This window comes from Nymphalis io, chromosome 29, assembly GCF_905147045.1.
Source record: "Nymphalis io chromosome 29, ilAglIoxx1.1, whole genome shotgun sequence".
In the NCBI taxonomy this organism is placed as follows: Eukaryota; Metazoa; Arthropoda; class Insecta; order Lepidoptera; family Nymphalidae; genus Nymphalis; species Nymphalis io.
In genome coordinates this window covers 4,653,687-4,679,664 of record NC_065916.1, presented here as the reverse complement: position 1 = coordinate 4,679,664, position 25,978 = coordinate 4,653,687, and the positions used below count along the sequence as shown (strand labels likewise).

General features: G+C 36.9%; 3 protein-coding genes across 5 annotated transcripts in view; 2 read left to right on the top strand and 1 right to left on the bottom strand.

Moving 5' to 3' along the window:
- Positions 1-4,473, bottom strand: part of LOC126779434 (leucine-rich repeat serine/threonine-protein kinase 1) — a 64,602-nt gene extending 60,129 nt beyond the window's left edge. Inside the window, exons 1-3 of the mRNA XM_050503356.1 lie at positions 4,202-4,473; positions 2,630-2,821; positions 1,816-1,981 (exon numbers count right to left, since the gene is read on the bottom strand). Of these exons, the coding sequence (XP_050359313.1) occupies positions 1,816-1,981; positions 2,630-2,821; positions 4,202-4,252 (409 nt within the window). The 5' untranslated portion in view covers positions 4,253-4,473. The remainder of the gene's footprint in view (positions 1-1,815; positions 1,982-2,629; positions 2,822-4,201) is intronic.
- A 304-nt stretch (positions 4,474-4,777) lies between these two features.
- Positions 4,778-6,601, top strand: LOC126779563 (uncharacterized). Of its 3 annotated transcripts, none has more exons than XM_050503670.1 (3): positions 4,778-4,911; positions 4,987-5,598; positions 6,062-6,601. In XM_050503670.1, the coding sequence occupies exons 1-3, from the start codon at positions 4,836-4,838 to the stop codon at positions 6,541-6,543; spliced, it is 1,170 nt and encodes a 389-aa protein (XP_050359627.1). In that variant the 5' UTR covers positions 4,778-4,835; the 3' UTR covers positions 6,544-6,601. The 3 variants fall into 3 exon arrangements, with proteins under 3 accessions (XP_050359627.1, XP_050359626.1, XP_050359625.1); XM_050503669.1 differs by having other exon boundaries at positions 4,987-5,655; positions 6,065-6,601; XM_050503668.1 differs by having other exon boundaries at positions 4,987-5,655.
- A 515-nt stretch (positions 6,602-7,116) lies between these two features.
- LOC126779709 (uncharacterized) overlaps positions 7,117-25,978 on the top strand; it is a 70,256-nt gene continuing 51,394 nt past the window's right edge. The window contains 10 exon segments of the mRNA XM_050503870.1: positions 7,117-7,293; positions 7,850-7,936; positions 8,493-8,625; positions 8,840-8,959; positions 9,497-10,033; positions 10,174-10,272; positions 10,554-10,654; positions 11,341-11,427; positions 11,589-11,657; positions 14,133-14,303. Of these exon segments, the coding sequence (XP_050359827.1) occupies positions 7,208-7,293; positions 7,850-7,936; positions 8,493-8,625; positions 8,840-8,959; positions 9,497-10,033; positions 10,174-10,272; positions 10,554-10,654; positions 11,341-11,427; positions 11,589-11,657; positions 14,133-14,303 (1,490 nt within the window). The 5' untranslated portion in view covers positions 7,117-7,207.

Here is a 25,978-nt window from a genome sequence, read left to right as displayed (position 1 = left end):
TCGAGGCTGACAGCCAACGATTCTCCATGCTTGTCGATAGCTTCACCCCAGAGGTGTGTTACGTACGCTAGAAGATCACCTGTGGACCGTTTTGGTCGAAACCCGTACTGACGATCATTAATTAGACAGTGATCTTCTAGTTAATGGATCAGTTGGTTGTTTAAAATCCGTTCCATCACCTTACAAAGTACTGAGGTGATAGCTATTGGCCGATAATTTGCCGGGTCAGACCGATCCCCTTTTTTGGGAACCGCTTGCACATTAGCTCTTCTCCAAGCCTCCGGCACACTTCCCGAAGAGAGAGAAAGTTGGAACAGGCGCGTTAACACAGGAGACAGCTCCGCTGCGCACTTCTTCAGCACTATGGCTGGTATTCCATCGGGACCGCTAGCTTTCCGTACATCAAGTGATTGCAGCTCCGCACGCTAATCACGTTGCCTGATTTTAATGTCAGGCATCGTATGGCCACATGCAGGTATTGTAGGTGGCAGTGCACTACAATCATCGATGACGGAATTGTCGGCAAAGAGTTTAGCCAGGAGATCAGCTTGCTCTTGCGGACTGTGAGCTAGCGATCCGTCCGGATTTCTGAGCGGTGGCGGCGAAGGTTGGCAGAAATTGTTTTGCACAGACTTGGTCAGACGCCAGAAGCTACGGGAGCCCCTAGGATGCGAAACAAGGTCATGACCAATCTGTACAATGCGCTGTGCATCCGCTCTCGTGTATGCCTTTCTACAGGACTTGGAATTTTTATTATAGTTTGCTTTCAGTGAGTCAATGTTAGATGCCCCGCTAATGCAGCCGTTGATCCACTTGCGATATGCCGCCTGCTTAGATGATACAGCATCGGCACATTCACGAGTGAATCAACGGTTACGCGTACTCCTACTGACGAGATCTGAGCTAGGAATGTAGTATTCCATTCCCAACATGATCTCGCCAGCAACAGCAGCGGCACTAGCTGTCGGGTCATTCCCACTAAAGCAACGTTCCTTCCAAGGGACCGACGCATAGTAATCGCGCATACCGTCCCAATCCGCCGACTTATAGTGCCAAACGCGACGTTTGCATACCGCTAGTGGCGGCAGCTTGGCCTGTGGCACTCTGGTAGAAATAAGGCTGTGATCCGAAGAGCCAAGAGGAGCCTGAACCACAACCTGATATTCCACCGGGTGAGAAGTCAGCAGTTACCCAAGGTTAGTAGCGCATTGTCGAGGTAAGTAATCGTTATTAGTTCTTACCTCACTAATGTCTATGGGCAGTGGTGACCACTTAGCATCACGTGGCCCATTTGCTCGTCCGCCTGCCTATAACCCAAAAAATTATTTGTGTTGAGGCAGTGGAAAGATCACTTCGATAAATTAAAATAAGCTACAATAAGATTAATAAAAGTTAGCCGGTCTGAAATTAGCACGAGTGGCTGTGTAAATATGGTTTTTAGGACGCAAAAGCGAGTGTGGGCGGTCCGCTATGACACAGATACGAGATGCATAGCCATCCCCGAAAGTTGTAGAGCTTCGAGTCGATGGAGTCATCTAGACCCATCATCATGCTCATAACGAGGGTACTGAGTACAGGCTCTTCTACTTCTCTATAGTGCCAGCTGCCACAAGGGCGTAAAAATCCTTGACTGATATGATAATGACCATTTTATGGTGTATGATCCGTGGCTAGGGTGTATCTTTATATAATTTTCGTGGACGTTATTTTAATGTGACTGCATGTTTTTGCATTCAGAAATGATAATATTACTGATATCATTACAACCGAGAGTTCTGTACAATATTTCAAAGCGACGGTAAAACGGAAACTCACCCTTCGCCTCCCGCAACGCCAACGCAGCATGCCGATGTCTCCCCCTTTCAGCGAGTGCGAGCGCTGTCTCCCCGCTGGCTGTCAAAACACTGAGATCGGCGCCAGCGGCCAGTAACGCATTAACATTCTCGACATGACCGCGCTCAGCGGCTGTGTGAAGCGCTGTCTGGAACAATTATTACACTGTCAATGACGATATTAATCATAACTAATCTGGCGAAAACCGCAGCATCGACTTTAATATAACAATAGTACCCATAAAACAGTTTTTAGAAATTAGTTCACGACAATTCACCTCTAAGACGAACTAGTGCGTACGTAAACGCAAGATGTTGGGTATTCCGTCCAGAAGTCCGAAATTCAACCCAGGACTGACAGTGAGGGGACTGCATATATCCGAACTCCGGCTGCTACTGAGGGTTTCTTATGTTTTTTATTGGCCCCGCTCGGGATTTAAGCATAGATAATACGATAAACAAGACATGCTTATTTATTTTTAATGTTAATATCCTAAATTTATTGATTCTCTGTTGCGAAAATACGCCCCGTACTGTATGCATTGGGAATACGAAGAACTTGTTAAAAAACAAATTAAAATACAAGCCGTCGCAAACCAGCGCTTGAATGTTTCTTGCATCGACTACATACGAGCAGTGGACGTCCAAATCCTATCAAAGACAAAAGACAAATTTCAACTTTGTCTTTCACCACAAACACAGTATAGGCTTTATGGCTACAAGTTCTGTCTTTAAGTAAGATATGTAGATATAGAGATGAACAATGCATGGTCATGTCATTAATTTTAATCACTTACCATTCCCCCAGTCTCGTGATCAGACCGAGCGTCCACGTCAGCACCGGCTGCACACAGTGCGGGCAGACAGCGGCTCCGCTCAGCGAGCGCCGCCGCGTGGAGAGCGCTGCGCATGTGAGCGTCACGCGCGTCCACCTCTGCGCCACCCGCTAGTAGTTCCTCTAGCAGCTCCAGGTTGTCCCATAGCGCAGCCTTGTGGAGTTTAATACAATATATACATTTAGAAAAAACTTAATTGTACACTCCAAGACAAAACCAAAAAATGATTTATTACAAACAATGTATACAAAAAAAAACTAAAAATTAAATACAACATGATTTCGATTAAAAAATATATACTGAAACATATAAATGGAAACAATCACAACCTTAATTTTATTTTCAGTCATTAATCCTAAACTATTATATTATAACCATAAGTATGAGAGCCTCGTCAGTGTCACTGTACAACCTACATTCTAAACACGTTATAACGTTATGTTTAATAATCTTATAAAATAATTATTAAAAAGTTCATGTACAAGGAAACTGGAGTGAAGTATACAAAGTAGGGGACGTCGATTAGCGGTACTCAACCTCGACCTACTGGGCTTTTCTGGTGGGCCAGCCTGCTTTTAGTTTATTTTCAATTTTTAAATTGCAAAGGTTTTTTTAACACCTAAATCATTTGAATTAAACAACTGTTTCTGACCACAGACACTGCAAAGTGTTTGAAACATCATGAAATGATAAAAAAATGTTAAAATATATGTGATAAATCTGTTCATAATTGTTTATTTTTATTTGTATCAATCCCAAAACCATATTTTTTGTTTGCTGCCTGCGACACCATGACTAACACGTGTTTGTGGCCCCTATAAAGAAAAGGTTGAGTATCGCTTATGTAAATGGTTGAGTACATTAATTGTAGAAGCTATATTCCCATTAAAATGTTTTTTCTCAAGCTGTAGAATGTATACCAAAGCAATATCCATAACTGTCAGAAGGATAATTCTACTTTATTACAAGGCCCAGCTAGATATATATAGTAAGTAACAGCCTGTGAACGTCCCACTGCTGGGCTAAGGCCTCCTCTCCCTTTTTGAGGAGGTTTGGAGCTTACTCCACCACGCTGCTCCAATGCGGGTTGATGGAATACACATGTGGCAGAATTTCAGTGAAATTCGACACAATATATATAGATATATATATAAAGATATAAATATGTATGATTAAATAGACGACACAGACAGATTTTAGTTACTAAAATATAGTTTAAATTTTTGTTCTATAAAGAATATGTAAAATGTTATATATATTCAATGAAATAGCTAATCTTTGTATATTAAAAGATAAGATGGACATTCATTTAATCCCATATCATAAAAAAATAGCTATTAAAATTAAAAAAAATTACAGATCCAAAATCAAACTATATTTACAATAAAATATTTATAAAAATAATATGCATCACGCACTTCGTCAAAATGTTATTGCTAAATTTACTCGGACGTAAATATGGGCTAAAATGGAAATTGCGACATTCTAACACGATGCAAACTTGTATCATTAGTTGCGAAAATAATAGCCCACCTGATGCAGGAGCCGGCCTTGGAAGTGTTCCTCGTCTGGCGACAGGTCCATTGTAATATTTTAACACAATTTCACTCAATTCGCTTGCATTTCCGCATCAAACAATCGCTCAAGCGTTACAAATTCATTGCGGTTAGCAAAACTCATTTTATCTTCGAAATATTCAATGAAACTGACATTCAAATAGAAGACAGTTTATTGCTTAGGTGTTTTAATGAAATAGAATGGTTTAAAATTGTCTATAAGTGTAGAAATTGAAGAAAATTTCATATATTTTGGATATATTGATTTTAAATGACTGTCATTTAGAAATGACAGCTTACAGATGATTGTGCTTGGATACTTGCAGTGAAAAATTTTGAGTGACATTTGCATATGTACATAATATTTTAATTAACAACATATTTGTGTTTTAAATTATAAATATATTTAATACATTTTATTGGGCCGATGTACTAATATAACGCATCTATTATTTTTTAAATATAATTTAGTATGTATGTTAATCTAGTATGTGACATATAAATTAAAACTACCTTCAATATTTCATAAATCAAAAGCTTGAAATTATTTACTCAAAAACATTTGTTTTTATATATACGCATAGTAAGAAAAAAATAAATAGTTTCCAAAAATGTGGCGAAGTTCTAAACAAGAGTGGGAGAGGCGAAAAACTTACTTGATAAGAAGTTTATTTGAGGATATACCTAGTAAGCTTTATTACAATCTTAATAGTACATAACTTAAGCAATCAGTTGAGCAAATGTTTTTTTATTTTATTTCAGTGTTGTCCCCTATAAATGAAAGCGAGGAGCCAACGCTGTTATCGCCAAGTGATGAAATATATAGACCAGAGAGTCCTTTGCCAGATTTAATAATAGAAAAAGAGCCGCGGAAATATCTTGAAGATGAAACCGAAGAATTCTATAACAAATTAGCGAAAGAAATGAGAAGACTTTATAAAAGAGACTTTTTAAACATAGACTACGATACGCTCAGTTGTGATAGTACAGGTCTTGAAAGTGGAGACGATAATCTAATGCAACAAGGTACTAGTTTTGATACCGAAAACAGAATCTTAGCGAGCGACAAATTTATTCAAGAAGCTATTCTGGATAAAGAGGAATATTCTCCTCAAACTACCAGCGACGAAACAAATCAGGAAGCGACTAGATCGACGAGTTGTAACTCGGAGAGTACCGAATCAGAAGAGAATAGCGGGCATGAACAAATAATAACAAAAGCCGATGTCCACACAGTTGTTGTCAAAATGTCGAAACAATCATTGCATGAAAGTGATTCAAGCAAGGAATGGGATAAAAGCAGCCAAAGTTACTTGACAAAACAAACTGATACGTCCTCCTCTTCCATGAGAAGCGAACAGAGCTGCGTTGCAGGTGCATACGAAATAGAAACTAGACAAGGAGTAGAAAAGGAACTTGCAAAAACTACAGGTCATTTTTTATTCATATTTATTTGAGAGCCTCGTTAATCATTATATAATATAGGTAAAAAAACTGCAATGTCCAATTCCTGAGCACAAGCCACGGGTTTCTTTCTAGAAATTCTTACAAACAGTCTAAAATTTAACAATGTTTACGCCACGTAAAGCCTAGAATTATCTAGAATCGAATAGAATTATCTAGTATACAAGATATGTGATATCAAATTAATAAAATAAACCTTAATATTTAAATAATAGTTGTACTTATTTTGTATGTTGCTAAATTAGTCTAAAACCAGGCCTTTTTTTAGTATTTGTAAGTTCGTCCTATAAAACCAATTGTTAATGTGAGTTTTTTGTGATATTAGCCTACAGGTGTAACGTAAAGATTAATGATGTCATAAAATATGTTACAGAAGCAAGTGCAAGGAGTAGCAGTCCGGTAAGTCACAATGAAACACCAGAAATTATGAGACGGCTCCAGACAATATGCCCTGAAGATTCTTTACCGCATCATGAAGTACCCATTTGTGAAAGTATCGATAGAGACATTAGTGAGAGTTTTGGAATCGAAATTGCAAACGTGGTAGCTTCAGGTAGTGAAATGGAATTAGCCGATTCCTCTGTCACTGATTTTAATATACTTTGTACCGTAACATCCACACCAAAATCATTAAAGAAAGTCAGTAGTCCTCGGTCGAGGATAATTAAAAAACATAGAAAGCGTTTAGTTTCGTACTCATCTTCGTCAAGCGGAAGTAAAGATGCAAAGCGCCAGGCAGCGCTTCAAACATCATTTTCAGATGATGAACCGGCTTGGAACCTTTGGAATAACTTTTTTGTAGGCATACCGACCGTTTACAACATTTGTTCTTGTAACAATCATGTTTGTTCATAAAGAATAATATTTTGATTGACTGATTTATTACTAATTTATATTTTCTACTCAATGTAGACCTTTTTTGTTGTGTTAAAATTTTGATAAAAATATACTATTTACTTTTCCCAACTATATATTTTTTTATTTTCTCTATTATTATTTAAGACACACAATAACACGTTCTCCGCTTAGAGAAAAAGTAGTGTACATACTTATTCTAAAAAACTTGTGTTAAGTGTCAGTAACTTAGTATTAAACTGTGTCGTAGCTACCAACGGGCGTTTATCCAATTCGACAACACATTTAGTTATAATTTGTTCAATTCAAAGTAAACGTAAACAAATACAATATAATTTAATAAATATATAAAATTGACAAGTACATTTTTTTAAGACACTATAATAAAAAAATAATAATTCTTAGACTAACATATTTCATTATACAAAAAATTCTGAATTAAATAAATAAATACATATAAATATGTTTTATCAAGTATTTAATAAGGAGAGATATTATAATGATTTCTTAATTATTTACTTACCATTGGAACTTCTTATTTCTTAACACAAAGTGTAAACGACAATATGTCACCAAACGTCATAACATGAGCAGATGAGGTTAGAACAGCAGCAATTCGCAAATATTATTTGTAAATACTATAATAACATTAATATAATAAACGATGGCACCTTCTGAAGGTAACTTGAAGGATTTAGATGAAAAAACTTCAGACAATATTGTAAAATTCGTGTCTGACGTAAGAAGTGGGTAAGTGGGATTCAATTTGAACTTACAATTAGATTGTACTGGTTACTCTCTTAACAATAATTACAGCAATTAAACATATGAGTAACGGTATATCAAGTAGGTAATTTGATATTTAATTACCCAAAAAAATTGAGAAATAATTCCATCTAACTAATTAAAAAAAACCTTCGTTGCCCCTGTCTCTAATACATTGAATTATAATAATAATAAATTTTTATTTACATCCAAAAGAATCATGTACACAATTTGTTTGCAGTATTATCTAAATCTAGGGATTTTATTTACATTAGCAACACTGGTGGAGGAACTCTGACTCCGGAACTAATATAAATTGTACTATCAGTGTCAGCGATTCCTCGACAATTCATTGCACACTAGATTAGATTCCTAGATGGGGCTATGGGGCTCCACAACACCTCTGGTTGATGGAGATGACATGATGATGTCATTACAACAAACTTTAAAAAAGTACTTTTTTAATCACCTGTGCTTAATTTGTGCTCTATTACTTTTTTAAAGTAATATCTTGTTACGTTGTCACTTTTCTTTATTACAGAAAAATTCAGGGATCGAAGAACATTGCCGTGGCAACCGTTGATCTCCTGGAACAGATCATCAGTGAGTCTGAAAGCACAAATGCACTGTAAGAACTTATTTGTTAATCATTTATTTTTGTCATCGAAGTAACACAACTCCTGCTAAGCGTTCCCTCTTAGGCAGATGCCATTGGAATGTAAGCGGCTAGTGGCCATTCATATCAATCACAGATATTCTAAAAGAACAAGCAACTTATTAGCGGTTACCCTATTTTCACAACTTATATTACAGACATGTAAATAAAAGTTGTAAAAAAAATAAGGTAATAACACGATTAAATCTAAAAATTTTGTTTAAAGTTCAAAAAAATAATAACTTAACATTTTTATCATCTATATGGCCTATTGAGTAAAATGAATGTACCTTCAAGTTTCTACTTATTAAGGCTTTTATAAAAGTGTATTTTTATAGATAGAAATACCTTGCCACATAAAGGTTAATTGACCTTACAGATTTGTGTATCTAATATGAAGAGCTTATACCATGATTGACGGCAGCTTAATTGAACGCTCCTACAAACACCCATACCTTTTTTCCAACCACCACTCAAGCTCAGAAGACTCGAGTATAATTTCTAAGTAGAGAACCACTATCTCTTCCAGGTCACTGTGCAATTTAGTTCGCGCAGTCGGACGTAACATAGTACAGGCGTTGCCCACAGAGCTGGCAGCCGGCAACATGGTGCGCCGCGTGCTGAGAGCGATACGAGATGAGCAGAGAGCGCACGCGAACCAGGTGAACCTCACCCACGATATGACGTGTGGATTTTAACTGATAATTCACACACACTTGAGGAAACGCTACCATACTTTTCATCAAATTATTTGTATATCTATTTTTTAATTTTAGAATATTATATCCAGCTCCTAGAGGACCAACATGATGTAGAAATAGAAGATTGAACTGTTAGATATATCCGGGCTCTAACATTTGTTGTGATGTATTCCAGAGTGTAGAAGGGGCTGGTGAGTCTCTGCAGCGCCTGGTGCTGGCCGCCCCGAGCCGACGCGCGACGCTTGGGCCTGCTGCCAGGGACTTGAAGGAGCCCATAAGGGATCACATCGCTGAGGTTTGAATCGCTATTTTACAAGACTAAAATTTCAAATTATTTGTTTTTCTTTTGAATAAAAGCGGCACTGGATTATAATTATTATGCTTAACATTTACATATATTGATTGGAGTTGATCTCAATAACATAAAAATTTTTACAAACCGTAAAATCTGATTGTCTTAATAAAATTACTAACGCACTTATATATAACACATTACATAGAATTATTTTTTAACTTCTGGGAAGCAATCCTAACTAGTATTATAAATACAAAAGTGAGTTGGTTTGTTTGTTACACCGATCACCATAAAATTTTACCTACACATGGTCTGGGGTACAAAAAACTCACATGAGGGTGAAGTCGGGGCGAGGCGACTGTTATAAAAAAGGGCAAGACAAGCATTTAAAATAACAAAAATAACAGTAACAGCCTGTAAATGTCCCACTGCTGGGCTAAGCCCTCCTCTCCCTTTTTGAGGAGGAGGTTATTAATAAACTAATTTATATTACCTACCATACTATAAGTACTCAAACAGTCGCCTGTCTCGTTACAGCTGCGCGCCGAGCTGGACGCCAGCGCGTCGTCGCTGAGCGCGCAGGCCCGCGAGCACGTGCACGCGGACGAGCTGCTGCTCACGTACGGCGCCAGCGCGCTCGTGGAGCGCTTCCTGCGCGCCTCCACCACCAAGCGCTTCCGCCTGCTGCTCGCTGAGGGGCCGGACGTGGCCGAGGTGCCTAGTACACGAGAACACACCGGCGCTGCAAAAAATAGAAACCACTCCCCGCACCCTCGTGGAATCTAAGATGTTATGTCCCTTGTGCCTAAGGTCATCTCCACATGTTGGCTTACAGAACGTGCAAAGTATTGATACATTGCAATCGAATGTGGGTCGCACAAAAAGAGTAGCAACAATTTTTTTCCCAACAATAATGATCTCGGAGCAAAAAGTACAAACGCAGTCAGTATACCCTGCACGTGCACTTTCCGCCCGCAGAGCCACGCGATGGCGGCGCGGCTGTCGGCGGCGGGCGTGTCGGTGACGGTGGTGGGGGGGGCGGCCGTGGGTGCGCTCATGCCCAGGGTCAACAAGGTGAGCTCGTGTCGTCTATCTGTTTATCTGTTATAAGTTTTATTTCTCCTACTAGCCTCGACAGCATCAATGTAAGACATATTGTATGTGTATACATATTGTGTTAAATAAATATTTTAAAAATATTATATGGTTTGCAGGTGGTGGTGGGCGCTGCTGGCACGCTAGCGGGTGGCGCGGCACTGGTGGCAGCCGGTACTCTCGCCGTTACCGCCGCCGCCGCGCATCACTCCGTCACCGTCAGTACACTACATACATGTTATCACCAGCAGATGGCGCCATAAATTAATATTTACTGCCTCCTCCTTAGAAACTACATTGATATAGACCATTGTTCGATGTCTCATACGGACGGACAAATTACGTAACAAAAAATACTCTGGTACAAATTAAAGACGTAAACAAATATATATATCTTTAAGCCTTCATCATCTCTTCATATACCTAAAAAAATTGACTAGCCTGACGAGTAAGGCCCTTGATAATGTGTAAGAGTTAATGGTGGTTAACGTCGCCGCAGGTGATCGTGCTGTCGCCGCTGTACCTGCTGTCGGCGCTGCACGCGTGCGGCGGCCAGCTGTTCGAGGCGCTGGCGCCGGCGCACCGCGCGCTGCCCTACTCGTCAGTACCGTTCCTTATTTAATCCTTGTCAAATAGTCCATGAGTATCATTTAAAGAGTTGAGGGATTTCAAAATGTCCTTGTGCCGTCAGCACATCGCCTTTTTAGTTGTACTCCATATTTGGCATGATGACGAAATCATAACAATTTCCTATTAGATTATTATAATACATTAATCAATCAGTCAGTACGGGGTACTCAAACAATTGTGACGTGTCTTAAATAAAAATATATTATTTCTTCGGTCTTTGAGTATTGGCCAGCCTCATACCTGGATCCGTCTCTCAATAACATACGCCTCGGTATCTCAAGATATCCTATATGCTATATCCTCAAGAGACTGGTTCGAATTTCCTGTAACCCAAACCCAATCTTTTTCCGGTGCTTTCAAAGCTCGGAAACTGAACTTTGCCGCCCAGAAAATGGACAACGGACCGCGACATTGATATAAAAGTTTATTTGTTATACATATATTAATTATTAGTCTTCGCCCGCGTGTTAGGGGAGGAATGTATTCGGTGTAAAAGCTTCAAATCAAATTTTATCAAAATCGGTTCAGTGGCGTAGCCTTGAAAGCATAATAGACAGAGTGACTTTCTCATTTATAAAATTAGTAAAGATTGGTAGACACCTAAGTGATAAATGTTTTAACTTATTTATATTTTACTTTCATATCGTTTGTTGCAGAGGCTTGGAGAGCGCGTATGTGCGCGTGGAGGCGCCTCTGTACGATGTGGTACCGCCCGACCACATCACACTTTTCATAACCAATCTGTAAGTTGCTTAACTAGAACGATTGTTGATTACAATTTAATTTAACTGATTTGAAAGAGAGATTTGCAAATAAAGAGTAAGGTGCTACGAGATCAACCACCATTTATATATTTTTTTGTTTTCTTTAGCATTGGCAAATATATATAACGTTGTTTTTCCAGCGGAGGCAGTTCTCCCTCCTACATCTACCGTCTGCTGTCAGAACTCTATGACCCAAACGACTATCAATTGTAAAACTACTCAATAAATATATACCTATATTTTTGCCTTTAATAAAATGTTTATGAAAAATTTTATATTTTATTTTAAGTATCAGATTAAATATATTTTTGTTATTGTTTTTTTTTTAAATTGAACGTCAATTAAATTTATGGAAACCATATGAAAGCCCGTTGACGACGATTGTACGATTATACGTTATTATTTATTACAAATCAAATATGTTTGAGCCAAAATGACATCATTCTCACTCGGCGAAAGCGAAAACAAGTAAATGATTTCTAAGTTGCAGCCTAGTAAACATTTAGCTTAATTTGTATCTAGGGAAATTCAAAAATTATATTATTGTAACAAAACACATGAAAAATAATTCCAATTGGATAGCACTTCAGCTTAAGGAAGGTCAAGTATTACTAACTAAACCCCAGTAATGTTTAACTGTTGTAGTTTATTATTATACTGTACAGTTGTTCATTTTATTTTTGCACGGTACAATCCTTGTGATTATTTATATTTCCTTTAACATTTACTAAATAATCTAAAATTCGTTTCACCGATATAATTCCAATTAAATTGAATCCGTATCTGAAGCCGAATAATATTATTCATGTATCTGCACTCATACCCAGATCTCGGATGACATATCCGGTTTTATGAATATGAAATTTCTTATTAAGACAAGTCTAAACCTTAGTAGTTTTGTTTATATATAATATGTATATAAACTGATCGGCCAACTTGATGTACAAATAACTTTATTATAGAACGAGTTTCAATTTTAACCAAATAAAATAAACTTTCTTATTGTATTTGTACCATGTAAAATATTCAAATATGCATCTTCGATCTGTGCGAGTTGCCAGAAGTGCTGTTCTTTGGAAACTTCCTTAATTTTAGCATTAAAAACAAAATATTAGGTATATGTAACCTAGATATAGATTTACATCTAAAAATACATGTGAAAATTATAAATAAACACGAATGAGTTTAATTATATAACTTTTAATGTAAATCGAAGTTCTTAATTTACACATAAATCGGATTTGACAGATTATTTATTCCTCACAATTGAGCAGCCATTTTACTCAAATATTCATGCTGCAGTCAATACATACAATTGGTAATCGTCAATAATGTCTGATATTTAATTGTCAACGTTTTAGTAAATTTTAGTCCACTACAATGTAGTTCTAAGTATATTTATAAAGAATTACATTAATGTTTCGTAGATCTCAACAAATTATACTTTATCGCAATTATATTTATTAGTAGAAGCGTTGAATATATATTTAATAATCATTTGTATTTTAAACTTTTATTTGTTCATTTGATGACACAATAAAACTTATTAAACTGTAACTTTATTTGAATTTATTTTCATGACAAATGCAATCAAAATGAACACTACAAAGATAACTCAAAATAAATTACGTAACATTTGTTAGCAAAAGGTATTTTTCTAGCTATATTATTACAATGACGATTTTTAATGGACTGCCTGCAACTATAATGATATACACCTATTGCTATCTTTGTCTTATCCATTACTTGGAGAGAGAAAACAACAATGTGACATTCTTAGTATAGCTATCTTCACACTACACTTTGCGCGTCATGTTGGCTGCATTATAATAACAATGGGTGGGGCATTGGAGTTGTCAAGCGCTAAAGCGCTTTGCAGCAAAAGACATCTATGATTATTTAAATTTGAACAAATAATTTAAGAGCTGTCAGCGCTATAAGGCAGAAGTAAGGCGAGTTGTGTAAAGTTTTTTATAAAGCTTACGTATTGTGTAGTCCAAATGAGGCATAGCGTTTCTTTTTATTATATAAAATAAAGTATTTCCTACGTTTTTGTTACTCTTATGTTAAACCTGGTGATACTTAAAAGTTCAGACACATAGATAAAGTGAAATTGCAGAAAACCTAAAATGCTCGGTAGTGCGTAACAGTCGCAGCGTGATAATCGCTGATTCACATTAATTATGTGAACATTTGAAGTGCGCGATAACACGCCCAGCCTTTGTACTATGTAACCTTTGACTAATTTGTGTCGAGCTGTGATAAGTAAATGAGATTGTACTTGTGTCTTATATAAAATCAATACTCAGTGCGACCGAAGTCAAAACTGATAATTTTATGTTGATTTTCGCCCTCCAGATTCTCCGAACATTATTTTATCACCTACAGCTCATTACTCTTAATACCTGTGAGGTAATCATAGAATAATTTTCATTAGTGATTCAACTAAGTTTGGCGGTTCTTTTTGAAATCGACTCTTGGAGGTTCCGCTAGGGCGCGCTTCCTCTATCCGTGACGTTGGCGCGCTTGCGTACGTTCGCTCAGTCTGCGCGAGCTTCGCGCTGTTGCAGTCGTCTCCAAAACAATAGCGTAGGGGCTCCGTAGGAGTCCTTTAGTAATTTTTTTAGTATTTATCGCGAAGTGACAGTGACGCAGTGCAGTGTGTTTGTGGTTTTGTGGTGCAGTAAAGGTGTTAAGAAGCGGGCGATACAGCCCGCAGCAGCGGCGCGGATCGATACAGTGTGGTATGGCGCAGCAGGTATGAGCCAAGGGGGCTCGAGACGGCCCTACTCGCGCGGGGGCCCGCGCTGGCACCCGCGTTACAAGGACTACTGGGATTACGAACAAAACTACAGGTTCGTGCGGCCAACAGATTTTCACATTTTTTCTAGATGACGTGCATAAACGTGACTTACTGTCTTTTGAAGTCACTCATCATTATACGAAGTTATTTTCCGACTGTGTCGCTTGCAGCATCGTTAATCCGTTCCATCGTGTATAGAAAACCGTCCATCGTGCATACGTGATCGTACTTTTCATCGTCAAACTCGTCCATATGTATTCTACCTCTATAGTCAAGTAATTTCCGCCCGTCGGATGGTCGACGTGTTTTATCTATCTTTTCACGCCTACCGACACTATCTCGAGAGCCAGCAAATAACACAATAGATTGTAGAAATGTTTACATGCCGTGTGTCATACATAAACCTATTATACTAGTCATATAGCATTTCAACATATGCTATTTAATTATGCAAATAAATTAAATCGCATGTCTTTTAAGTGTAATAATGGTGCATTACTTGTCGCCTTGATTTATATCGAGTTATTTTAATATATTTTAACAAATAATACATTTGTATCAATAAACAAATCAGTATATTAAATATTTATTAATAATTTAATTGGTGCTGAAGAGTAACTACTGATATTCTTGACATTTTTCACGGCAGAATCAACATAACAAACCTGTGAGCTTTACAATTAATAAAATATGGCTATATGATGATACAAGTTCTTGTTAAAGTCTTGAATAGATTATATTTTGATTAACTTAGTTATGAAGTTGCTAGTTCGTGTGTAAATAGAACATTACTGAGAAACATCTCGTAACACCCGTCAAATACTCATTACTGAATGCACGCTAGTTCTGTAACTCCACATCGGCACATCGCTCAATAATGATTGTGATGATTCTGTAACTTTTGCCTTAGTTTTAGTAAAGAAACAATTGCGTAGGTAATACAGTAACTATTTATTTTTAGTATTCATTTCACACTGTATTTTTTTTAATATTTAAATTTCCCGTGATTATAATGTTAGTAATTATTTATATATTTCTTTACAACCCGGGTTTCTTCAAACGAGGCGTGAAGAGGCATCTTGCGGGCCGGCAAGGCGAAGGCGGCTAGTGCAGAACGTTTTTCCCGTCTGTACTGGCCATCGTCGCGTTTGGACTCTACTACCACTTACCATCAGGTGGAGTAGAGTCATTTGCCCTCCCGGCGAATATAAAAAAAAAAAAAAATTACTCAAATGTTACAATTACAATTAGAAATTACAATCTAGAGTTGCTGGAAGAAATCGATTATAGAGCTAAGCTCTCCTAGCGAACCCTACATTTGCTTATGTTTAATATGAACATGATTGGTACATAAATAAGAAATTGTAATAAGTTTTTCTTTACTTATTAATAAGTTCTTTATTTATTAATAGAAGCCGAGATGGCCCAGTGGTAAGAACGCGTGAATCTTAACCGATGATCGTGGGTTCAAACCCGGGCAAGCACCACTGAATTTTCATGTGCTTAATTTATGATTATAATTCATCTCGTGCTTTACGGTGAAGGAAAACATCGTGAGGAAACCTGCATGTGTCTAATTTCACTGAAGTTCTGCCACATGTGAATTCTACCAACCCGCATTGGAGCAGCGTGGTGGAATAAGCTCCAAACCTTCTCCTCAAAAAGAGGAGAGGAGGCCTTTAGCCCAGCAGTGGGACATTCACAGGCTGTTACGGTTACGGTTACGGTATTAATAAGTTTTTATCCAATGTATTATTGTATAAAGAAAATTAACAAAAAGTTCTGAAATTTATATAGATGTCATAAATAAAAAAAAATAGAGAAAGATTTTAGCTTAAAACTAAAGCACATGGGTCTATTTATTGTTGCTCTAACAACACTTGGGTGCTTCAAATAAAACTTACGTACGTATTTACTCAGCCATTTGTTGGAAGCTGTTTCATTATTAAGCATAGTTTTCCTTATTTTATTTGACAATCCTTTGTGTCTTGGCAGTAATGATCTCATACCATCATATATAATACCATTTCTCCTTATTACATGAGCTATGTGATAGTAGAATTTTGTTTAAGTGACAATCTGTTCAAGTCAATCAGATCATTTAATGTCACATAAAATAATATTTTATGCCCGCAGTTTTTGCTCGTAGGTATAACAAAAAAGTAGCCTATGCCTTTCCTTGCGGTTCAAGCTTGCTTCAAACCAAATTTCATCAAAATCCGTTCAGCAGTTTAGCCGTGAAAGCGTAACAGTCTGACAGTTGAAGTTACTTTTGCGTTTAAAATATTGGTGTAGATGTATCAATCAAATGCGACAACGCTACACCAAGTTTAATCAAGGCTCTCTTAATCAATTGGTAAGGTGATGAATCCTTTATTAATTTACAAAAATGAAAATAATAATTTAGATTGCATTATTTCATTATCATATCATCAGGTGGAGTAGTCATTTGCCTTCCCGGCGAATATAAAAAAAAAAGAATTATGGGGAAAAATATTTATATATAAATTAAATTTAGAACACTGTTATATTATCTTTCACGGATTAAAAACAGTTACATAAAGATTAAAACAAATCACTAAAAGTGTAATAACAAAGTGAGAGGTAATTACCACGAAGAGATAGTTAAAATTCAGTTCTCTCTAGCAATAATGTTGTTGTTAATTAATATAATAAATAATTCATTAAACTCTAAGATTTTTACTAGGAACAATATTTTTTATCACTGTATTGATCATGACAATGAAAATGAATTCTGCAGCGATTGAACATGTCCGCCTCACATATTAAACTACTTGTAGGATGTGTTCATACTCTCAAGCGCACCTCGCGGTAAGTTTCAATAATAAAAGAAAACCTTATAACCGTGTAAAGTACAGAAGTGTATTGAACGCGGTGACTCAGGTATATATTTTTCCAAGTCGAGTAACGTTCTGGTCTGCGCGGGCGCAGGTAACGCGCCGACCTTTGGGTTCAACGGCCCGTCCTAAATATAGTGGCACGCGGATGTGTGGACGACGGGGCGACCGGCGTCGGCCCTAGCTTCATGATATGCCTGATGGAATTAGCTGCTTGATATTCGCTCATTATGCATTTAAGTGTGTATATATCAACAATACAATAGATATACATGTTTAACTATACGAGTTTAAATAATTAAAAAAAAAAAAAACTAAAACTCGACTACGAAAAAGCAGGATACATTAATACACAAACATATTAATCTAACATTCACTGTGAAATAATCTTAATTAAGTTATTTTATTGTTTATTGTTTGTGTTAAATTATATAAGAAGATTTATCAATTCTATGATATAAATATAAAAAATATTTATACATATAACTCAGGTAAACTATATAGTGTAACACACTGAATCCTTTTCCCTGCAGTCAATACATAAATGTCTTATTAATTATATACAAAAAAGTATATATAACCATTGTATCAAGGGATTGTACCGTTATTATTCAATCTGCTATTGAATGTTATATATTTACTTTTTAATAGTAGTTAGTAGTAACAGTCTGTGAATGTCCCACTGCTGGGCTAAGGCCTCCTCTCCCTCTTCGAGGAGAAGGTTTGTAGCTTATTCCACCACGCTGATCCAATGCGGATTGGTGGAATACACATGTGGCAGAATTTCAGTGAAATTAGACGAAAACGTAAAGCACGAGATGAATTATGATCGCAAATTAAGCACATGAAAATCCAGTGGTGCATGTCCGGGTTTGAACCCACGATCATCGGTTAAGATTCACGCGTTCTTACCACTGGGCCATCTCGGCTATTGTTTTTCTGTAATACAGGTCCTTGAGCCTAGCTCAGAAATCAGGGACTTAATTATAATTTGTTACTTTTTATGTGAATAAAGATTATTATTGTTATATTGTTTATTTGTCTTTACTCCCCTTGTGGTTGGTATGGACTGTAGGTACGTATTTATAAACACATTATGCCTGGTCGTATCTGTCGCTTAATCGTCTTCTTTTGAACTCTGATCAAAGTAAGTTTAACTGATTTAGATTCAATCTGAACGCTCATTGGTCGCATGTTCTGCATCTGCCGCCGTCAACGGTCATTGGACGATTCATATTAAAACTAAAGTATTTACACCAGAAACTGCAGATGACTTTTTTTATGTTATAAATGTTACAGGCGGACGAGCAAAGAGGCCATGTGATGGTAAGTAGTCACCACTGCCCATAGACATTGGCGAGGTAAGAAATAATAACCATTCCTTACATCGCCAATGCGCCACCGACCTTGGCAATTGAGATATTATGTCCTTTGTGCTTGTAGTTACACTGGCTCACTCACCCTTCAAAGCGGATCGCAACAATAGTAAGTATTAGGTACTAACCCACCCAAACGGGCCTGTACAAAGCCCACCAGGCAGGTAACTTACCTGTAGTTTCTGAAACGCATATCAAATTTATTACCTGCCCTCTAAAAAGCGAGATCTACGTATTTTATATATCTTCGTAATGATAAATAAAAATGAATGTTAATACGTTTGTCTTCAATGTTCCTGAACCATTCATGCTATTGTGATGAAAATGTACTTCTGTGTCCTGGTTCTAAACAAGATTATTTCTTTGTATATTATCTTCATATAATTAATTATAAGGGTTTTATGTGTGTATTCTACCCGTGGAGAAGGGACGGGTAAATAGAGGTATATTTCCTAAAAATATATCTACGTAGGGGATGACTCATTTCCGACCGGCTTTTAACTATATAACTTATATCGCGCTGTAGATTAATGGAAATCTAAACACTATATTCAAGTAGACTTCTCACGAGCAGGTTTGAAGATAATAATTGCTAAGTCGAGTCAACTCGTATGATAATGCTTTGATTTTAAGTTTAAAAAACTTAATCCATATTCATGTGATGTGAGAACCGTTAAACAATATATCCGGTATGGTAATGCGTTTATAATATCGAGGTGTAATGACCAGTACGTAATCTGCCAGGTGCGTCGCCGGTCGCCGGTCGCTGGTCGCTGGGGGTGAAGATACGCAGCCCCAGTTCATCGACCAGCTCTAAGTTTTTTATAATTGACCAGATGTATTAATACGACAAGTTTCCTTCGGTTATTTCTGTTCGTATCGTGTTTACTGATTCATAAGTTTTGCGTTTTTATTTTTGTAAACTCGTCTTTGTGTTAGATCGACGCTCGAACGCCTAGTGGTGTGCTGTATTTCCTGGGGCTCATGTCACCCCTCACTCGTGATACAAGCTTTACGCTCAACTAGGGAAATTACGGCATTATTAGTAATTTCTTGTGAATATTCTTCAAGTCTTTATAAAAATACTGAGCAAATACCAAATTTCTCGTGATAAGTTTAAATCTAATAACAAAAATATATATCGTACAATATTTTTACTAGCTTAAAACTAGCACCGGTTATATAGATTCTAATAAGAAAAACCGACAAGGAACTCAGTAGGTATTACGAATTGTGTGACAGTTTTAATTGTCCGATTACCGAACTTCTCTTCTCTTGAGGTGTGGATTTTATTACAACACGCTATTATAATTCGGATTGGTGGATACATGACAGATCATTATTCGGCACCAGCAGGTTTCCTTACGATATTTCTTTTTCCTTCACTGCCGAGCACGAGATGAATTATAGACAACAAAAGTTATGCACGTGAAAATTCAGAAAGTGGTATTAACCGGGCTTGAACTCCTAACCCTCTGATAAGATTCCTCTGTTCTAACAACTGGGCCATCTGTGCCCGCTTTATGTTATTAATGTACAAATTTAACAAGTACAAATTTTATTAACAGGCAAGCGATCGTTCCGTCGGAGGTTAATTTGTAATTCACAGGGGTTTGACAAATGACAACTGGTGACCGGTCTAGCGGGACCGGCGCGCTGCCACCAGCTACGTGTCCCTTCCGGCATGGTGATCGTCGAATGTTGACACGATCACAAGAATTTTGTAAAGTATTTTATATAATAATTTCGGGTAACGAAGTTTTATCCAAACAAACAGTGATGTGGGTGACTAATAATTGAAGAACATTTCCTCGGATAAATACGTCATATTTCGTTTACTTCGGTTTTTCGGTCTAGAAATTCAGAAGCTGCCCAGAATCTGTTGACTGTGTGTGTGTGTGCACTCCCGTGTCTCGGGACGTGCGTGAACACGTTGTTCGTGTCGGATTTACCCTTTGGTGTATGAGATTGGGGAAATAGAGAACGCATCTCAGTGTTTACGCACACATTTGCACTATTATCCGGCGCAGTCTACCTTGAAAATGTCCGACGTGACCGAATCGTCAGAACGTCACACAACTTGAAATATGTATGTTAATTAAAAATGTATACATAATCTTAAACAAACTTATCTATCTGATACTCATTTATCAAATTTATCATGAAATTTGACTCGATATTTGATTGTCTTTTTCTGTTTGTCTCACCATAACCGTACCGTAACCGTAACAGCCTGAATGTCCCACTGCTGGGCTAAAGGCCTCCTCTCCTCTTTTTGAGGAGACTCACCATGTATTCTATATATATTTAACACTTTTAGTAATTAAATTAAACAAAGAACGCGTCTTCATAATTACATTGAAGGTAATAACGGGCGAAAGTTAATAAATTAATAGCTCATAGGGTGGTAATAACTGACCACCTGTGGAGGACAGCTGGTGCGCTAGGCGACGATTCGCTTACATAATATGCCGACTTAGATGGTATCCTGTCTTTTTAATACACCACTAGCGGCTTCATAAAGAAATAAAAATCGTGTCGGGTGGTTTTTATTAAGTTTAAATAAATACTTCTAGTTCTGGAAATAGGACACGACAGGGGATTGTGAATGGAGGCGTTAGAAGCGCATTGAATTCAATATTATATGTTATATAACAAAATGGCGGACCAAGAACTGGTAATATATTGTTGATATTAAAACAGATAACTCGGTGATAATAAGATATAATGTGTAAAATTTGTTTGGGACAGCGATTTGACAATTAGTGAAGAATTGCCCATATACAGCATTTTGTGTTTATGCTGTTTATCGTTAAGGAGTTCTTCCGTCTGAAGCCCATATTGGGTGCAGGACACAGTCCTGCTTACGGTAAAAATGAATTGTCATTGAAACTGACCCAACGTGTGAAATTTCAAATACGTTTGGTAAGAGAAAGTGATTCTAATTCATCACGCAAGATTACACTTGAACAACGAACTTTGCAAGTTAAATAAAAGCTTGTAATAATAATTGTCTTTCAACATATCTTCCTACTCCGTTGAAGTTCCAGACGGAGTGGGGTTGCGCCCTTCTCCTTTAAACGTAAATTTCCGAAAAGCCTTTCTAAGTGTGCTTCTATAAACGAAAAATTCACCTCCGAATCTCAAACCTCTATGCGTTGATAAAGCACTAACCATCCACTCAAGTCTCAGGATATTGCCTTTTATATAATAAAAATAGCCGCGCACGAGGCTTCGCCTTCGTGGAATTCAGTTTGTGACTATATGAATACATATCTATATAGAGGTACGTATTTTAATATCCTGGGACATTATTCACACACGGCCATCTGATCCCAAACTAAGCAGAGCTCGTACTATGGAAACCAGACGACTGATATACTACATATACTAGTTTTCTTTTGTAAATACATACATATATAGATAATTACACCCAGACTCAGGACAAACAGACATGTTCATGCACACAAATGTCTGTCCTGGGTGGGAATCGAATCCACAACTTTCGGCGTGAAAGGCAAGTATCTACCAATCACGCCAACCGGCCCGTGAATATATGTAAATGGTAAAAATGGTAATGGTAATGGTAAATACCCTGATTGTATAAATCAATTTATACGACTATAATATGATTACTAGTATTTAGGCTATTAGTATCACTCGGGGTGATGTAAAGTAATTGTGGAATAAAGAAATTCAGACGTGGGATTAATAATAATAATATGTTTGAAACTTGATATTTAAAAACTTAAAGAATATCTCAAACAACGGGCACAGTTCAATCAATAATGTTTTTTTGCATTAGAATATGTATCGTGTGCACTAGTAGGGCGTCAACGTAGCGTAGCAAAATCAAAATATATATTTTAAGTAGTATTAAATTGTAAGTAAAAACTGCTCCGGTTTCGAAATGTAGATTCTACTGAGAAGCGCCGTTTGTAAACTCAGTATATACTCTTTTTCTCAAATAAAATAAATCTTCAACTAAAATATTTATTTATTAAAATTTTGGGAATCAAAAAGTAATTAAAAATTAAATACAAATAATAATAATAAAAAAGCAATGTTTAGGCAAGACGAATTGACATTCACTGATTCAATAATTAATTAATGTTATTTTTAAAACTTAAAAGGGAACATAAAAATATACCAATGGCACGGGTATGAATGGTACAAGTGGTATGGTACATATTACACGAACTTTCACGAACTAAGAACGACTGACTAGACTTAAAATACTTATATTTTACATATTTCATAAATTTAATCTGCACCTTTTCGAGAGAATCTATATATATTATATATCCAAGTGGATAAACCAAATTCCAATAAGGAAGCAGCGTACTAAGCTATTGTACAAAAAAGTGAGAGTACAATAATTTTGGAATTCTTTATATTCTTATTCTATATTTATCAGCTATTATTCTTTTACTTTACAATGGTCTGAGATGCAGTGTACACTTCGATGCTATTTATTGAGGCGAGGGATTTTTTAACGCCCCCTGCTTCTGGTTCGTCTTGATTTTTGACACCCTGTTTGAATTATTCGTGACTCCCACGGAAATATTTACAAAATGTGCAAGTAATTTTAATCCTTATATAACAAGCTATAGAGGCGTATTACCATAAAAATACATTAACGCCGCAATACGACAAAAACTTAAAGAAACGGTGCAAAAACCCGATCTCATGCTGTGGACCGTGCTACCTTCACCGTCTAATTTGAATCTCGTGTCATTTTAAACTTTAACATGTTCGAATAGAGTTGTTTTTTCTTTGAAGTATTTGTATTTGTAAAGCGGTGGTAGTGGCATCTCGCTCGCACAGCAGGTAACGCAAGCTTCACACGTCCCGACATGGAGTGGGCTGTGATTGTTGTGCTCGAGACAGACTCCACACTTCGGGGCCAAGTTTGCCATTTAGAACTTGGATCGGCGAGATTTCATTTCGGTCTTGTTTTATGTTAAACCTTTAAGAAGAAAGGACATCGATAAACATACATACATATAACATATTGCGTCTCTATAAATTGTAAATTTAATGTTTTCAATATAAATTGGTGAAAAACTTAAAATGAAAAATCAAATACCTTTCTATGAGTCTATATAATTCTTGTGTTATTTTAAATTTAAAATAATGTTATGTAACGTTTTAACGCAGCTTATTGCGTGTTTTGTTTTATATAAATTTTGTACAACGACATTTAATTAATAGAAAATAATAACGGATTTTATTTACCTGATGTTTTCGGCTTTAAACACGAGCAAGTAATTCTGAGTTTGTATGTACTTATAAACACAAATTGACTTGTTTATAAGTCATCTTTATTCTATTCCAATCGGAGTAAGTAAATGTAAGCAAACTATAGATTTAAAAATTGCATACAATTTTCTAATTGTTTTGCTGTATTACGCACTATAAACAGTTCTTGATTAATTTATCTTTATTTATAATACAACACTATTCCACAACAAGTTATAACCACATTAAATTAACTTTCGAAGTTCCGATTACAAATTCGCTTACATTGAAAACGCCATTATATCGCGAATCCATTAGTGAATATCATAAATTATTCAAGATCTCGGCCTATCGGTGTCAAAGTTGTTTATTTGGGCTCACTCCTCTTGTGGTTGGAATAGGCTATATACTCGCTGGTGAAGGAAGATATCGCGTGGAAATTTTCTGAAATTGTGACACGTGTGGGCTAATCCACATTCTTTTTTTTTTATAGAATAGGAAGGTGGACGAGCATATGGGCCACCTGATGGTAAGTGGTCACCAAACGCCCTTAGACATTGGCATTGTAAGAAATGTCAACCATCGCTTATAGCCAATGCGCCACCAACCTTGGGAACTAAGATTTTATGTCCCTTGTGCCTGTAATTACACTGGCTCACTCACCCTTCAAACCGGAACACAACAATATCAAGTATTGCTATTTTGCGGTAGAATATCTGATGAGTGGGTGGTACCTACCCAGACGGGCTTGCACAAAGCCCTACCACCAGTAAATAATTCGTGGTGGAATAAACTCCAAACATTCTCCTCAATAGCAAAGGAGGTATAATATGCACAGTAGTGTACCCTGTATACAAACTCATCAGCGATTCAAATGGTGTTATTATTGTAGGTTAAGTGGATGTAATTAAACTGATAATTATTGACCCTGACAAAATATCTTAGTTCCTCTACACCATGGCTGACGTCATATGGAGGATGTCTAATACTCCTAGTAGATAACATTTCTTACAGTAAAAAAATGTACTTACAAAAAACCTGATAGTTCATCCAATTACATGATTGCACAACAACGGAATTTCAAAGTCGAATGTTTAGAATAATGAAACGTTGAATATTTGGGGATGGGTTTAAGGACTCATTCCTTGGAGCGTGTTGCGACGGCTAACCGTTACCTGCGTCCAGAGTTCTGAGAAATGCATTAACTCACGCAGCATTTCGTACTGGTTTTTCGAAACTGGCTCCGCTCGCTGTTCCGAAAATGTTCGCTCCAAATTTAATATTAATACCAGATTCGATACTCATATGTCGAAATCGTTCAAAGAACCATTTGCTCAAATATATTTTTGACTTCTAATTGAATATTTACATGAATGGGATAAACTGATATTTGAAGAATCATATTCTTATCTATTCTATATCTTCATTCTCACTCCCACGATAACTTTCGGTGACAACTGGAGAAGGAGCATGCGCAGAGCCAACGGCTTTACGTGCTTTCTCGAAAATATGACTCTCAACTTTTAAACTCCTGGCTAATACTGAGAGCAGTACTAGTACTGTGCAATAACTTTTTACTGTCCGCTCTGGGATTTAAACCCTAGACTTTGGGTTTTGCAGGCTTTTTTAATTACATATTTGTTTGATCATTTAGTAAAAATCTGCTATACTATCGAATTATTTGAATAAAAATATTTTGTTTGTGAAATGTTTTCGTATTTTGTCAAACAATTTTCCTGTTAAAACGTTGTTTTGAACTTGTTGCTGTTGTCATTGTTTGTTTTCTTAATTATATAATATAATTATAGCCGTTTTATGTGAAATGGCGTCGCGAGTTGTGAGTAAGGCCTCTGCCTCGAATCTCGCGGGCAGCGGGGCGGCGGCGGCGGCGGCGCGGGAGCGGCAGGATCTTACGCGTATAATCAAATGGACCGACCCTCGAATACAGCGGTGCAGGAGCGGCGCGGGGGCGGGCAACGAGCGGTGCACTCCAGTCAAGCGGTGACCGCCCGCGTTGCGCGTCTGCATTGTAGGTATAGTGTTGTACATTTTTTTTGTGACGTATCAAAATGTCTTCGGACGTGCAAGAGCTAATTATTTCGGCAATCTTTGAGAGGACACCCATATGGAACAGCAAAGATGTGAACCATAAAAATAGAAGAATAATTAACCAATTATTAGTCGTAGAATTTGTCGGGATTTTGTCTCTGTTCTTCATAATTTCGATAAAACTCGCCATTTATTTTCCTTGC

What these genes read in the sequence shown, in the direction of transcription:
- LOC126779563 (XM_050503668.1), top strand. Translation starts at nt 4,836, where the DNA reads ATGTGGCGAAGTTCTAAACAAGAGTGGGAGAGGCGAAAAACTTACTTG. An exon ending in TTTATTTGAGGATATACCTA is followed by an intron (nt 4,912 to 4,986) that starts GTAAGCTTTATT and finishes ATTTTATTTCAG; the next exon opens with TGTTGTCCCCTATAAATGAA. An exon ending in GGAACTTGCAAAAACTACAG is followed by an intron (nt 5,656 to 6,061) that starts GTCATTTTTTAT and finishes AATATGTTACAG; the next exon opens with AAGCAAGTGCAAGGAGTAGC.